This window comes from Buteo buteo, chromosome 11 (assembly GCF_964188355.1).
Source record: "Buteo buteo chromosome 11, bButBut1.hap1.1, whole genome shotgun sequence".
In the NCBI taxonomy this organism is placed as follows: Eukaryota; Metazoa; Chordata; class Aves; order Accipitriformes; family Accipitridae; genus Buteo; species Buteo buteo.
In genome coordinates this window covers 29,555,995-29,572,042 of record NC_134181.1, presented here as the reverse complement: position 1 = coordinate 29,572,042, position 16,048 = coordinate 29,555,995, and the positions used below count along the sequence as shown (strand labels likewise).

At 45.0% G+C, this 16,048-nt stretch overlaps 1 protein-coding gene across 4 annotated transcripts in view; it reads right to left on the bottom strand.

Annotated features, from left to right (window-relative positions):
* CORO1C (coronin 1C) overlaps window positions 1-16,048 on the bottom strand; it is a 54,581-nt gene that overhangs the window by 9,114 nt on the left and 29,419 nt on the right. For all 4 annotated transcript variants that reach the window (XM_075041191.1, XM_075041195.1, XM_075041194.1 and 1 more), the window contains exons 3-4: window positions 8,290-8,412; window positions 884-1,013 (exon numbers count right to left, since the gene is read on the bottom strand). In XM_075041191.1, the coding sequence (XP_074897292.1) occupies window positions 884-1,013; window positions 8,290-8,412 (253 nt within the window). The remainder of the gene's footprint in view (window positions 1-883; window positions 1,014-8,289; window positions 8,413-16,048) is intronic.

Here is a 16,048-nt window from a genome sequence, read left to right as displayed (position 1 = left end):
GCCCTTCTCCTCTGTGTTTCCTGAGTAATCCTGGCCGGACAGCCTGGACACACACATCTTGTTGCTTGTACAGGGGTCTGAGGAAGCTACCTAAGAAAAATCACCTTCTCCTTTTGTATGTTCTCACACTGAGTTTCATTACATTAACTGCCACAAGGCCTGCAACTCCAAGCATTTTTGAGGAAACCAGATCAAAAGCAAACTGGTACCTCAGAAGGCATTTATATCAACAGAAAACACACAGCGCATCTGACAGTCCAACTGAAAGGACTGGCTTCTTTTATTGGGCTCCAACCTAAAGGTCGTGCTATGAAAGCCTCAGACCATGCTAATGGATAATGACTTATCCATTTTATTTCCATAATGATGTGACTGTTTTTCAGTGGTCAAAAGACTCTCATTGCATAGACCGTGCCAATCAAGGAGACAATTTTGAAAATGTTGAAAATGAAAGCTTGTGGAAAGAACAGCCAGACTCTTGCAGGGATCAGCAAAAAGGAGAAACAGTTGGGCCTTTTATAAAAGTATATGAAAACAGGGATGTGGAGAGTGCAGATGTAAATAGTTATCAGTGGGTGAAACTTGCAGATCAAATAAAGTCTGGAACAATTTTAAAACTGTAATTCATGCCTCCAGACAATTTCCTGGTTCTTGTCCCTGTAAACTGAAGATAATAAAAGGTCAAGATAAGGAGGGGACTGTGAGCCACGTGTCCCAGTGTTCCCAGGCACTGCCATTAGTCTTGTGATTCACCAGCCCTAAGCAGCTGGGAGAGGAAAGAAGGAAAAGGAGTCAACAAGCTCTTCTAGAAAATATCTGGTGTGCAAGCAAAACGCGAGGGAGAGATGCTTGTTGACGCCATGGCCCTGATGCACCACTGTACCTGCACTGAGCAGCACATTGCGTGCCGTCGGATGCCAAGCCACAATGCCGACTCTCTTGGAATGGCCTTCTAACACTACCACCGGCTCTGTCAGGGACAGGGTGAGTCCGTTCTCAGGAATCTGCCACACCTGGAAAGGGAAAAGGAAAGATGGTTAGCCAAGGGCCATCCCCCCTGAAGAGCACGTTACTCGTTTGGTTCCAGCATCCTGCGCCATGCCACAGCAGACGTCCAAGCTGCCACTTCTCAATATAAACAGGAAGAGAGAATCAGGGAGGGAATCGTTCCCAGCCACCAATAAACCTTCAGCTGATCTGTGCGTAACATCCTTCCTAGCTCATGCTGCCAGCACATAACCACCAGCTCCTTATGCTGCAAACACCCTGTTATTGCTGTGTCCAGAGATCCATTCATCTCAGATGCTGCCTAAGATGGATTAAAAAAAATTTGCCTTGCAGCTCAAATTCCATCTGAACAAGCTGCTGTCTTTTCAAATTATGCTTGTCCCTTAGAGGGACAATACTGCTGCTATACTGGCGCCTGCTTTTTATTTCTTTAGAAATACTGGCAATTAGTTTTCACATTATGTTTAGAGCCTCCTTTCAGATGCCATTTAACTGAGGAAGAGCAGTTTGGTCCTGGCAAAGGTTAAAACAACGCAAGTTAGCATTGCAGAAACTACCTTCGAATGCAGCGAACTGCCTGTTTGCTTCTTGCCTGCTTAGTTACACAACCCTTCTGTTGCAAGCATCTTCAGGAAAGTGCCATCAAGAGAAGGAACAGACCCCCAAGGATTGCAGAGCACCGGAATTCCAGCCATGGAGTCAGAGCAGGTTTACGCACTGAAGAAGGCAGCTTCTGCAACTGGCAGGGACCAGGGACTGGAGAGACAAAACCCATCACCCCATGCCCCAAGGCAGGATCAGCCCTACAAAACTATTCCTGCAATTCAGCACTGGACAATCATCCTTGAACTGAATTTGACCTACATATAGTGTATTAAAAAATTAAAATAGAAAGCCCATCAGTAAGCAATTATAGCTACCTCTAGATAGGTGGCAGCATTAGAGCACATTTGCTTCGCCTTCTATTGTTTGCTTTTTCTGGAGTTAGAGAATAGGTCTGGCCAGACCCTGCCCACGATGCCCAAGCAAGCTGTCAGAGCCAGCAGATGCGAGCTGAGCGGATTTCGGAAGCGAGGCAGACAGACATGTGTAAGGGCAACATGGATTTTTGCACTAATCCCAGTTTCTGCCTTCTCACAGGGATGGCAGCTGCTCAAATAAAAACCTCTGAGATGCAAAAATTCTCAGCGTGTACCAGCTCACCCCTAAATAACCCTAAAATTATTTCGCTTTTCACCGATGCAGCTCTTGGCACTGTCCCTCCCAGCACCATCAGCATCCCAGGAGGAATGACCTGCGACGGGCACACAACCTCAGCAAAGAATTTCTCTGCGAGTGTTGCAAATCCCTCTTGCTCTTTCTGCCTGATAGAACAGGGCTACCAACAAGATGACATAAACTGAGGCTTTTACCAGCAATCACATTTTAAAAATTGGGTTGCAAACTGGAGGCGTTCAGCTTGGAGAAGCAGGATGTCATCCTGTTCACATTCAATTCCACACCAGTTTTGCTAGTGACTGCAGCCGCAGCATGCTCTCAGACGACTGTGCTGAAACACAACACACCTTGCGAACTGCAACAAATCATTTCACCTGCTCATTACACAATAAAACTGGGTTACAAAGCTTTTAATTTTTATAGAAGCAGCTTTCTTCTTGCCAGTCAGGGAATAACAACCTGACAATAGCAACAGTTTAAAAGATGTCTGCTGACAGGGGAACTTTAATGTCAGTCTGCTAAAACCAGTACCTGCACTTGATGTCATAACTGTATGCAGGTCTCTCAGATGAACCATGTCCAAACCCCCCGCAATTGTAAGCGCTGATGCAACGCTGCAGAAAACAGGTATTACCGAAACCAGTAAGAAAGCTGGAAAGAGAACATGAGAGTTGGAAGACCCCAGCAGAAAAGGCAATGCAGGAGAGCCAGGGGCTCTGAAGCAGAGATACGGGAGGTGCCCAGCAGAGCATTAGGTGACGCTGGTGCAGGGGTAGAGGATGCTCGACACGAGCAGCTCGGGTCTGACAGCTCTGCCTGGCAGCCAGATGCTGGGGCACAGCTGACGTGGGGATGAGAAAGAAAAACCAGCAAAACCACTTCTCCACTAAATGAAAAGGCCACGACAGCCAAGACTGACCTATGCAAGTCGATGTTACAGCGAGGATTAAGCAGGGAGCCAGAGAGAGTCTTCAGGAGCCCCTAAAAAAGGCAAGCCGTGATGAACACAGCCTTTTCTTCCCCTGAGAGAAATGGTGTGATAAAGTGGCCTGTCCCAACTCACTCAGCCTCACTCTCTTTGGGGAAGAAGCTTTGAAAATGGAATTTTTTCACAAAAAGACCCAGGAGCAGCACAACCTTTTGGGCCAAGCATGGGCTGCTGACAAGCCATGCAGGGACAGCAGCAGCAGGGTCAGAGCAGCTTCTACACCTGCAGCAGCAGGCAACCTTCCTCCCTGTTGACAGGCAGCTGGAGCAAAGGGACCAGGTCCCCAAGATCCCCGTTTCTCTTTTGCACTGTCTCAGCTGGGAACAGCGCAGGGATCCTTCTGTGCAAGCGCAGCTTTGTAGCAAAGTAACTTGCATGCCAAAAAACTCCAGGACACATTTAAAAGTGAGCCAGCGAGTGCATGGGGTGGGAGAGGAAAGGGAGGCATTAGAGGCAAAATACCAATGAAAAGGATTTTTTAAAAGCCTCTGGAAGACAGACAGACTTTTTTCTTTAAGGGAGAGCCCCTATAGTTTACAGCAGCTGCAGACCTGTGTAATCCTCTGCAGATTACAGAAACTATTGACCTAATAATCCTGCTTGGTATTGCAAAAGAAAAAAAAAAAAAAAGCTAGGAGTGTGAAAGGTCAGGGTATGCTCCCAAGCGACCTGGCCCACTCATTCCTGCATAGGGTGGGGTGCCTGTCTTCAGCGTGGGATGAAATTAGAGTCACAGGGCAAAATTAAGGAACTTTGGCTTCAGATGCAGGACTCAGCCTGCTGAAGGTGAGGACTCAAGATGAGTACACAAAGGAAACCTTAAACTACTGCAAGATTAAGGGGACATCAGTAACCGTTTGTCAACTCTCCCACTTGTGGGGGTTTTGGGGTGGTTTTTTTTTGTTTCATGGGTTTTTTTTTTTAAGTTAACATGGCTGGTTTGTTTGCGATCGAGGAAGTGAAGTCACGCCACAGTGGTGTAGAGGTTTGGGTCTCAGAGGAAGAGCGGGAGGGAAAGGTTTTGCACAAACAGCATGTGAGAAAGAAAACAAAGCGAACTTTTTCAGCACTTTTTTTTAATACCCTTTAAAGAGAGTCAAAAACTGTCTCTTTTGGCTCTGCACCAACCTGCAGAGAAGATTAAGTCAATTTCTAGAAACAACATCAATTCCTATATTCAAATTACATAAGGAAACAAATGAGTTTGAGCCCTAGGTTTTATCTACCTCCCTGCTCTTGTATCACTGCAGGAAAAGTCACTTTGTGCATCCATTTTTTGTAGCTGTAAGACCTTCTCCACAGCTAGCTGGTCCTGGTTCATCCTGTCCCGGTACCATGTCTTAACTGTCTGCTAACAGGTTGGTGTTGCAGGTCATTGCAAGGGCTCTGGTTTAATTTTTAAAACAATTTGCTCAATGAAATGAACTCTACTCTGGCTATTACATGCAAACTCATTAGTATTCACCTTCTGATGAAGCAAATTTTCTGTATCTGAGAAAGGCCCTCTGATACCATCTACAAGCATTTATACAATCACATTTTCCAGCTGAATTAAAAAACCTGCAGTACATTACAGTCATTCAGCTCAACATCAAGCGTGTATATTTAAGTAATTCCTTATTTGTTGGCACAAGATAACAATTCTTCAAAGAGAACACCAGAAGAGGCCACAGAAGGTATCTGCATACCATGGTGTTTTAAAGGAAATCTTTCTGAGAACAAGTCAGAGCAGAGGAGATGGGGACTCCCTGTCCCGCTCTTCTGCGAAAGACGTGAGAAATTCAGCAAGAAACAAGCAAATGGGGCAGGGAGGCTGCTGCCATTACCTACATCGCACCACTTGTCTGATTAGGGCTCCTGTGTTACACTGGACATATGAAATCGGCCACATTCTGGAGAACTGAGAACAAGGCACAAAGAGGAAATACTTCAACACTTGCAGACGACAAGTATGTCATTATATCTCAAACCTCTTCAAGCGATTTGTATTTGCCAACTCAAAAGGAATCTCTTGGCTTCACACTCCAACTGGCAAAGGCAGGAGGAGACAGAGGCCAACGCGTGCCCCAAGGAATACCCAGCGTGGGACGAAGGAAGAGCGTTCGCTCCTCCACGAGCCTACGCTCCCACAGAGAAGAAAGCAGGCCGTGTTCTGGAGGGGTCCATTCTACTCTTCCCTCTGCTGGGATCAGACAGTCATGTGCTTATACCCACTGGCACCGTTACCTGCACAAAGGTGGTCTTGCAAGGGTGAGCTGTGCCAAGCATTGCCCCCCACCATCTTTTTCTTCTCTACCTCCAGATAATTTCTGAGTGCATCAGATGTGACAGCAAAATTAAGGAGCATATCACCTGAAACTGTCAGATCATGTGTCTTTCATCAGAAAAATCTCGATGCAGATACAAACAGTTAAGCCTCTAAGGCTGTCCAAGCTACAAAGCCCAGCAGTATCAGAGAAAGATGTCTTCTTTCCCAGTCCCTTGTTTCAACCCCTAGTCTAAGGATCTCAAAGGTTCAAGGTTTATATGCAGCTCACAGGGTATTTCCACCTTCTACAAATCTGAGGTTGTATTTACATGAAAACGCTTCTAGCTTTTGAAGGGGCCGAGTTAACCTTCCTAGTGCAACGCAAAGGCTGCAGGCAGTTCAAAGTTATGGCTCTAGGAAATCAGCCCTCATCATCCCAGAGACGTTGGTTAGATAGCATCTCAAAGCCATGCTCTGTCCCTCAACACGTATCTAGTTGACGTTGATGAAATCTTTTGTGGCGGAGGGTAAGGTCCTAAATCCTTGAGTGCCAAGGCACAGATAGTCTTTAAAAACATAAGGTATTTTTTTAAAAGCAGCTGGCACTTCTGTGGAAAGCCACGTGATTTCCTCTACCACATCACTTTTTCTCATTTCACATGGGCTAATGAAGAGTTCAGAGCTGATGAACAGCCACATATCCTTTAAAGTAAGACGAGTTTATTCAGTGACAGGCTGTTCAGGAAGCAGGACTCCAAAACCTTTATTGAAGAAAAGCAAAGAAAACAGGATGCTAAATTACCCGTGCCAGGACAGAAAAGCAGTTAAAAATGGGAAGGCTCATTTGCTCATGCAGTTTGTTTCCAAATAGTCCAGTCCAGGGTTGTTCCTGACATACTCTAGCTCTGTCCAGCCCAGTTAACAACTGTCCCAAATGATTTGGGATACATCATTTCCCATCAGGAGTTATGTGATACTCAACAGGAGATTTGACTTAAGACTTAGCTAGTCCACTTTGCTTTCTTCATTGCTACTATTGGCACTCAGCTTCACTGCATTTCAAACTTCCAGCTAACATGCACCTAACATCTTCCAAATCATGAGTTGTGTATGCTTGTTCCTTCAAGCGCAGCAAGGACTCACTTATTTCACCCTCCCAGCTGCTTGCTGCCTTCCACTCAAGACACGGTCACACAAACAGGTACCATACACGAACACGAGTGTGCAAACTCACAGCCAGCTACACCACAGTGCCTGTCCACATGTGTGTTGCCTCCAGGGACAGAGGGGAAGCTCACCCCCTGCTCCAGTGTGTGTGGATAAGCAGCAACCGCAGAGTAGACAACCTACTGTGAACCCACACCCCGCGGAGCTTGTTTGTGCAGTTGTAGGCTCAGATTCTCGCAGACAGTTTGTGTCTACATTAGGAGCGTTTGGACAACGTGTAATTGAACACTGTTGGTTTTTCTACATAATTCAATCCCCCTGGAGCCTCACAACATACTTCTCATTGCACTTGGATTAGAGACTTATTTTGCCTCCAAGAAGGCAGCTATAGACCTTAGCTTTGCCCACTTCTGTTGATGCTCGTGTTTCGGAAACCTTTCCTTGCGACTCGCAGCCCTTCTGGATCCTGGTTCCTGGAGGAACAGTCCTCCATCCTTCAAAGCTTAGTTCTAGCCCAGTAGTGAATGTTGCAAACACAGAAGCTTGTTGTTTTGTTTAATATTAAATATAGTACATTTTGTTAACATGCTTCAGCTTCCAAGACTGAGAGATCACAGGCAAGAGCTGTCCCAGGATAAGCCTCTTGGGATGAATCCCCTCCCAAACATTTTAACGATGAACAGAAGCAAAGGAATTTATCTGACATGATCTATAATAAGATTTCAATATAACATTCAGCCTACAGCATTTCTAAATATGGCCAAAGATCACTGAAGTTATTTGGCATTATTTCATCTTACAAGGATTTTCTTTCACTTATTCTGCTGTGTTTGCATACACAGGATTCCACATCCATCATGGAGCAAGGTCGTCTATTGTTCAGCGGGCTCTGACTGAGGTAAAATAGGTCTCAGGATCAAGGTTGGCAGGTGCAGAATTCGGATTATTTTTTATTTATTTATTAAAAAAAACCCTTTTGACATCTACTTACAACCTGTAGATACAGGAAAAAATTAACGTGTCACCCTTAAATCAAGGGCTGAAGCAATTCTGAAACCTGATGATGGGCTTGTTTCTCTCCAGTCCCCACCTCTTCGCAACAACCACCACTGCATCCATTCGGATGTTTGAGGTAAGGAACCACCTCTGTCTTCTGCAAAGCACTACAAATCAAAACACCTCACCACTGACAGGCACTCTTTCTTCCCTTTCCTCTTCCCAAACATCAGATAAATCCCCAGGGGAAGGAAAAATGGAAGGGCAATTGAAGACAAAGTCAGGAAGACACAGGCCAAGTCTGCTACACGAAGTACCATCTCAGTGCTGAAGAGATTCTTCTCAGAAGTCTGAGGTTGCACCTCCTCAAACAGTAATGTGAGAAGAAAGTACCAATTGTGAGAGTCCAAATCCTGTTGTTTTGCAGGCAATAAAGCTCACTTCTATTTTTGCTCCAATTTTTAGCTAGGTCCTGCAGCCAACAAAGCATCATTTTGTAAGCCAAGACAAAATGTGCAGAATGCCCACGACCACTCTCACATCAGCAAGGACTCTATCCTCAGTGTCAGAACAGGAGATATCTTCAGAAATACAAGTGTCATTTGCAGCAGCATTTTGAGCATGAAGCAAACCCCACTGCGCAAGACAAATTTAATACTCTTACCATGACAGTGCAGTCCTCAGAGCCACTGGCGATGACCTGGTCATTATGAGGACACCAGTCTATGTCCAGCACCGGTCCTGTGTGGCCACACACTGTTGGGTAGGACTTGTCAATTCTGCCTGTCTGAAGGGGGGAAACAAGAAAGAGAGCTGTAATACACAGACAGCACAGAGCACATCTCAGAGCGGAGGAAGATGCTTCCCAATTCTCCATTAACTCTTCAAGGATTCACAATTTCATGAAATTTGAATCATCTCGTGTATCGGTAGAAGAAACAAACCAGCAACTCTCTTCTTCAGCACCAACTAGCTGGAAACTCCCAAAAGCGCAAGAAAAGGCTTCAGACATTCGGCACAGGAGGGCTTTGCTGCCCCTTGGATGCTGGGACGCTTTGCTGCCCATATCTCAGCATTTGCTGCGACACCGTACCTTTGTCTGTCCCCAACATTTTGGGAAGAGGGCTCTGCTCGACCAGTAAAGCTCTGGTTTTGTCTGTGCTTCACAATGGTGGCCAGCGACAGCTAAAGATAACCAAGCCAAAATTTTAATTGAAGGGTGTTGCTGGTCATTGAATTTACCAAGTCTGCTTGTTTTCATCATAGAAGTATTTTGTTTAGATCGAAAGTTTTTAGGACACAGTTGTACAGAGTAAAATACTGTTTTCAGGAATAAATACTGCTGACGCAGACCGCCACAGCCACCCCCCCCCAATCCATACCTGCCTCTCTATGGCCAGAGGACCATGGCCACCAGCACGCTGCCAAAGTCAAGCTCACTACACAGACAAACTTTCCAAGAAAACAAGCTAATGAGATATTCCCACTTAACTGAGACAAATCTAGCAATGCCAACACAGTTGTTGCAGACACCAACTTTGGCAACTGGGTCTACATTTTGCTGATGGAGCCCCTTCCTATCCTGAAGCGCCTGACCCCTTCAAGCTGCTGATGCACCAAATACCCTTTGAGTGAAAGGAAATAAAAATCACTCTAGCTAATCATCGTTATCGCTCTTGGTCAAGTCTTGCACACACGGGAAGCCAGTGGCAGGATGAGCAGCAGACTCCTGCTCCTCCAGGGCCAGAACCTGGGTCCCACTCTGAGGGGTTTTGTTTCCAGGGAATGCTGCGATGGCCTTTTCATGAGCGTTAGGAGAAGAGAGACAGGAAGGAGAGGTCTGGGATGGGGTCGTCTTCTTTCATGTTTAGACACGCAGAAGAAATGGCTGGCATTTCACTTCTGCCATTCGGTGGTAACATTCCCCAACCTTGGAGGTGACACCTCTTAATATATGCCTCCTACCCATCTCCATGCAGAAGGCTGTTCCTATTCAGCGTTGTCTTACATACAAAGAAACAGAATAATGCTGGATACTGGCTTTTGAAGACTACTGACCTGAAGACCTCTACTAGCAACAAAACAAGATACAGATCCAAACAGACTTAAGTTACAGAAACAAAACAACCATTATTTTCTAAATGGCCAAATTTAGGTTTCAAAAAAACACTCAGTGACTCAAATGCTTTTGAAATTACTAAAAGTGCTGTAGATGAAAAGCCATAAACGAGACATTCAAAAATTAAAGTCTGTGTAATCCCTCTTGGATGCCATAACGTGAAATAGGATTTAAAAAATTAATACATCCAACTGACACGTATAGTCCATCCATCTTAATTTATCTAATTAAAAAAAGAACCATCCAGAGCATATGCGCACGAATGTATTTCAGAAGTCACATTACAGGCTAAATACAAATATAGACCTAAATCAAAATAAAAAATGCGACTAATACCACGAGATGTCAGTGACTACCTGTTCTTGCTCCTAGGCAGGGCTCAGAGTAATCCTTGAAGAGGAGCCTATGGTAATTATTTGCAGGCTGCACGAGTGCTTGTCAGTTTAGTTTAGAGTTTTTACAGTAATTTATTACTGGGGGGGGGAAGGGGAGGGAATTCAATTTGAACAAATTAAACCACAAACTTCACCTTTCAGTTTTGATCACGATGAACCTGAACAGCATGAGCAGCAGCAGCCAACTGCCTGTGACAGCCAGCTGACCACAGGGACCAGGCAACCCCACCGCCTGCTTTTGATCACCTAAAACGGAGCTCATTTTTTAAACCAGCTATCTTGTACTTCCATTAGGTCACTAAACGGCAGTGCTCCGAAGGCGGCGAGGAAAACAAGATGACGGAGGCTCCATGTGAGCCCGTGGCAAGAGGGAGCTCCCAATGCCTGAAAGCAGAAGGGACCAGCACAGCCACCGGCTTCCAGCTCCCACGGGGGACCAAGTCCCCTTCCCTTGGCAGGCAAAGCAGCAAGCTAGAGTAAAGCTCAGTCTTGCCACCAAGCTAGAATAAAACTCAGTCTTGTCATCAAGCTGAGGAACTTGAGAAGGATGCACAGGGGCAGCTGTTTTGGACAAGGACAGCATGCATTTCTTGGGCCAGAGCCATCTGGATCAAGAAGAAATCGCAGATGCACAAAGGGGAAGTTAAACCAAACTGAGCAGAAATATCTTTGCACCATGGTACAGGTAAATAGATGCTTATCTGCATCATCTGTAAAGTGCACCCTTTTCCCGCCTGGATGTGGCTAGTGACATACAAAAACCATTTCTAACAAGGGAACAGACAGAGTAAGGATGGGGAAAATGAGATGTTATTTAGAAGCAGTGTGGGGGATGCAATAACTTCAAGCATATTTATTCACAAAAAATTTACAAAACCAAGCAAGCACAGTACAAACAAGAGAAGGAGATGTCACACTGCCTGCAAACACAGCAGCTTCCCAGGATCTGGCAGAGCAAGACAATGCCAGGGGAGATGCACAGCCCAGCACCATCAACTTCTACACTTGGGCACGGCACTACTGCACGAGAGGACCAACTCAGCTGCTCACTAGGGTCCACGAAGAATAGTGTCAAAACAGCAAAATGAGAATAAATAAGGAAGTAAATGGACAGAAGGGCTTACTGGCCAAAAGGCTGCAGCGCTGCTCAAAGCTGCAGTTCGGCTAGAAGTCCCACCACTTTCAGAGAAGCTACTGACTTGTGGTCAGAGACACAAAACCATCTTTGCAGGGGAGAGGAAGCCACTGTGCTTTCCTGAACACATAAGAAAGAGCAAGAGCTCTCCTCAGCAACACTTCTAAATGCACTTCATCTGCTCCACTTTAAAAAAACCAACACTTTTATTAGAAAGCATAACCCTTCAAAGGGGATTGAACGGGCTGCTGAAGGACAACAACCCTTGTCACCAGCCCAGGGCCTGACCCAGTACACCTTCGCCTCAACCACCCAGCAGGGTGAGAAAGGAGTAGTTTTTTAACTCAAGTGTGTTACTTCACCACCTCTCTAAGCCAGTTTTGCAAATACGAGCCATGCAGGCTACACCGCAGGCTTCCTCCTCCCAGCAGCACTCCCCTCTCCGGAGTAGGGGACTCCTATTCCTGGCATTGTGCGGTATTAGCTGTGCACAGAAGAGCTTTAAAAACAATATTTGGAGGGCTTTGCCAAAAGGGAAAGACCAGGAAGCCTGCAGTAGGGTATTAAAAAAACGCCAGCTTGTAAAATTACCAAATCCAATGTTTCTAAATACAATTCCTTCTAAAATAGATGCCTCTGCCACAAGAACACCATGAGGTTTGCAACTTTGCTGCCAAATGGGTGTGTTTTCATGTTACCGTAATACTCCCAGGTTTGGGGATTTATTTATTTTTAAAATGTAATCTTTTAATTAGTTAAGGATTTAAAATAAATCTCAAGTGCTGATACACAGCTTAAAATTAACTCGGTACGACTTCAAGAAATTAAATCCTTCTCATAATCCATTACGACTCTGTTGAGCAACACATCACAGTAACAGCTTTTGAAACTCGGAGTTGTATTTTATAAAAAGTTAGCCAAAAAAGGTGAACTTGAGGATTACTATTAATATGCTGGATGGCATTGACTAGAAGCACACTCAATATTCGGGTCCTTCAGCAGGTGGTAAGCTGACCTTACCAAATGGAATTCATTTAGTGATTTCACGTATCCCAGATCAGAAAAAAAGGACAGATGAGAAGAAAAAAAAATTGTCATTAAATCCAGAAGGGACAGGTAAGTGGCACAGGAAAACTGTTCCTAAAAGCAGTAGCTTTATGAATTAATTTGACTGTCTTACAACTGCTTCTCTACCAGAAAAGGGCAATTGGTTGCAGGAAACAGCTCATGGATTATGGTAAAAATATCACTGGGAACAGCTGCTTCCCCCAACCCATAGTTCTGCTCATTAAGATCACCATTTAAAATGGGGAAGTGGCATCAAGTTGCACAAGCGAAAGCAATTCCCCCCCCCTTACTTTGCAGAAGTTTGAGGAAGGAAACCAGGTCACAACTGCAAAGTATGAAATACAAACTGACTAGTACCTTTTCTCTGTTAAGAGAAAAATACTCCTTTTTTCTTAGCTAAATTGTGCATTTTCCTTACAACAAACTCAAGTTTCACAAAGTCCAGTTGAGTGAAGTTTAATGTGCTCTGGCCACTGAACCTCCACCTCTGGTTGCAGCAGCTGGTCATGCAGGAGGCAGTCGGGGAAAAAAAAACTGCAGAAGGATGTAACGAAAGTGCATTGCGCTCTCGTGACCATGACAAATAGACATTAGTCACCCAGCAAACCAATCAAGGCATCCATAACTAATTTGGAAGATTATGAAAAGTGTTACTCCCAAAACGTCTCCTGTAATGCCATGCAATAAGAGACTTTAAGGCATTCATAACTACATACCGCTTTCAAACTAGACCACTACAAACATTGCTTGTGCCCTCCAAGAAACCCTCAGCAGTGCTCCTGTTCTCATTTTATCACCTTGACAGCTGCAGGGCTGTGACATTACAGTAGACATTACAGGCTGCTACAGAATGGAGACAAAGGTCCTTGTTCCGGAGTGCCCAGACCTAAATGGATGCACAAAGAGAAGGGAAGAAAAACGCGGTGACAGACAGGAATCCTGCACAAAGCCAACCCTGCCTGAGCAGCGAGAGCAGGGCTTTGAAAACCGCGGCACTGCGTGGCCCCAGCAGATTTGGCATCGCAACTCAAAGCACAGTTTGGAGGGTTTCAGGCATCTGGGCAGCCGGGTGGAGCAGGCAGCAATGGTGAGGTTCGTCTCTCACTGCTGGGAGAGGAGCTGCAGCAGCTGGGGGACTCCATCCTTTGCAGCGGGTGCTTGCAGCTGACCAGAGAACAGAGACATAAGAGCTGGTTGCAACTGCAGGATGCTTTACACTGGAAAAGGGTACGTTTTTTCTGCAGAATCCTTCGCAGAATTAGTTGCAACAATCAGCTACTCACGTGCTGGCTTTAAAAAAGGAAAAAAACCCAACGCAAACCACCCCCCCAAAACCCAACCCGAACTGCTAACTCCTATCACTCGGAGCTGGGTGTGCAGCAGAGCTCCAGCATTTCAGCTAATGTCCATCCCTATTTCTAAAGGAAAGCTCTAAACACATTTCAAAACCAAATTTCAGCCTCAGCTAACTTTCAGCTGAGGAAGCCCTTCGGGCAGAAGATGCAGAGATTCAAAACAAGGAGACCTGTTGCCCAGAAATTACATTAAAATTAACAAGATACAGAGTTGCTCTTTTGTTCCATCCCTAAAGTATGATTTCAAAAGCAGTCAATTCCCCGTACTACCTTTCCAACTGAAGGAAAACTAATCCGTGTCCTAAAAGTTTAGGGTTCTGGGATAAAGTGGTAAAACCCAGCTGCAGTTCAGGGGGCGGTGGAAGACGAGCACCCATCCAGAATGGGCAGAGCTGCTGCACAAGGAGGCAGTGCCCGGAAAGGATCCATGGGGAATAACAGCCTCGCGTCACACAAACACACTCATCCCCAAGAGCTGGGGGCAATCCAGGACTCCAGCATCGGCCACAGCAAAACAAACTGGGACCAGTAAAAATGCAGACAGGGAAGGAGGAGACAGAAGAAAGTCTGGACAGATCCCAGGAAAGAAGCTGTGCTGTTCCAACCATTTCTGTTGAACTCATTTTGTCCCTGGACTTCCAAGATCTCAGTTTAGTTGGAAGTTTTAAACAGCTAAACCAGGATTTTACTCTCCATTTCAGGCCCACCTGCAGCCCTGCTGTAAGTGTGCGTGTATGTATGGTTTGTGCATGTATGTTTGTATCCTACACAAACCAGTGACATTACACCATGGAGACAACAACTCAAATTCATGCTGCTGGTAGAGCAACATTATTTTTCATCTGAATATTGGACAAATACACAAATTCTGAGGACTTACTCCACTCCTTACACTCCATTTTAACCACTGCATAGACAGGAAGGCAGACCGTGATCACGCGTAGTGATCACGCGTAGTGCTCTCCAAGTGCAACGAGCTCTTTTTCATACCTGCTTGCAGACAAAACTATCAAGCACACCTTCCATTTTCATTATTGGACAAAGCCTTAAAACTGCAACAATATCAGTACAAACCATTGGTTGACCATAAGGCAGGGGACAGCATTTGCTGCTTGCTTTCCTAGAGAAGTGAGATTTATTAGCCACACTGCCTGCCCTCTCTTTCCTAGTACACTAGAATCTGATGATCCATTGGAATCAAACTGACAGTGATAAATATAAACCTTGGGTTTTTTTTAAAATCAGCTTTAGAGAAAAATCTAAGGTGAAATAAAAGAAAGAAATCCAAATTAGTGCCCCATGAGGGAAGGTGCAGTTATAACTCAAGCCCACATCCCTCCTGAGTGGCACAGGCACCCCAGTTGGGCTAGTGAGGCACCCATGGGAGGTGGGCACGTGCTGATGGGCCAAGAGAGAAAGGATGTGTAAGGGAGCTGGGGAACATTTCCTCTATACAGAGTGGATATAGGAAAAATCTGCAAGAAACCAGGTTTTAGCAGTTCCACTAGTCACAAGATAACTCAGATCTTTAAAAAACACCAATGTCTTGCTTTTTTATTCAGTTGTTGCAGAGTTGTCTTGAATTTTCATCACCTCCACCCAACATTCAAAACTACTTGGAGCTGCGTGGAAGTCTGACCAAAATTTAAGGGGAAATATCCCTTCCTAGTCTTCAACCTTGCCAACTTCTCTCACAGGGACACTGCTATGAATAAGACCCACAGCACTAGTACTGACAGGGGCTCCATGGCAGCCAAAGTCAAGACAACAACAACTCATTTTAATTCATATTCTTCCATCCACACTCCACCTAAAATTGCTGGAAGGGCTCAATGAACCCATCACAGCAGTACCTCCTTATTTTATTTTACACACAATTTAGAAAAGGATGATTTTTTTTTTCCAGTCCTTCCTGGAGGAATGAGAATCTGGAACAGCTGATTAACAACTTACATATGCCATGGTTGAACAGTAAGGCATGTCACTTGCAGAACAACATATTCCTTCAAGAAGATCATTCCTGAGGTGTGCACTCACCCACCCACACGCTAATTGCCTCTCAGGGCACCCATCTGATCACAGCTTCTGTAGGAATGCTGCCTATGTAAAGGGAGTGCAATATGAAGTCAGGCACACAAATGGAAAATCTAATAAAAGGTATATCCAAAGGGGACTGAATAAGCCTCTTCTAAAGGCCTTACATAACATGATTTTCAGCTGAAGGCATCTTTCTAGATGAACTGAAACAAAAAGGAGCCCTTTGCAGCAACCTTCTTCTTTGCAGATACAAACAGCGAAGATTTTTCAAGGAGGGAAAAAAAAAATAATTGTATCCAGTTCTGCTGTAATGT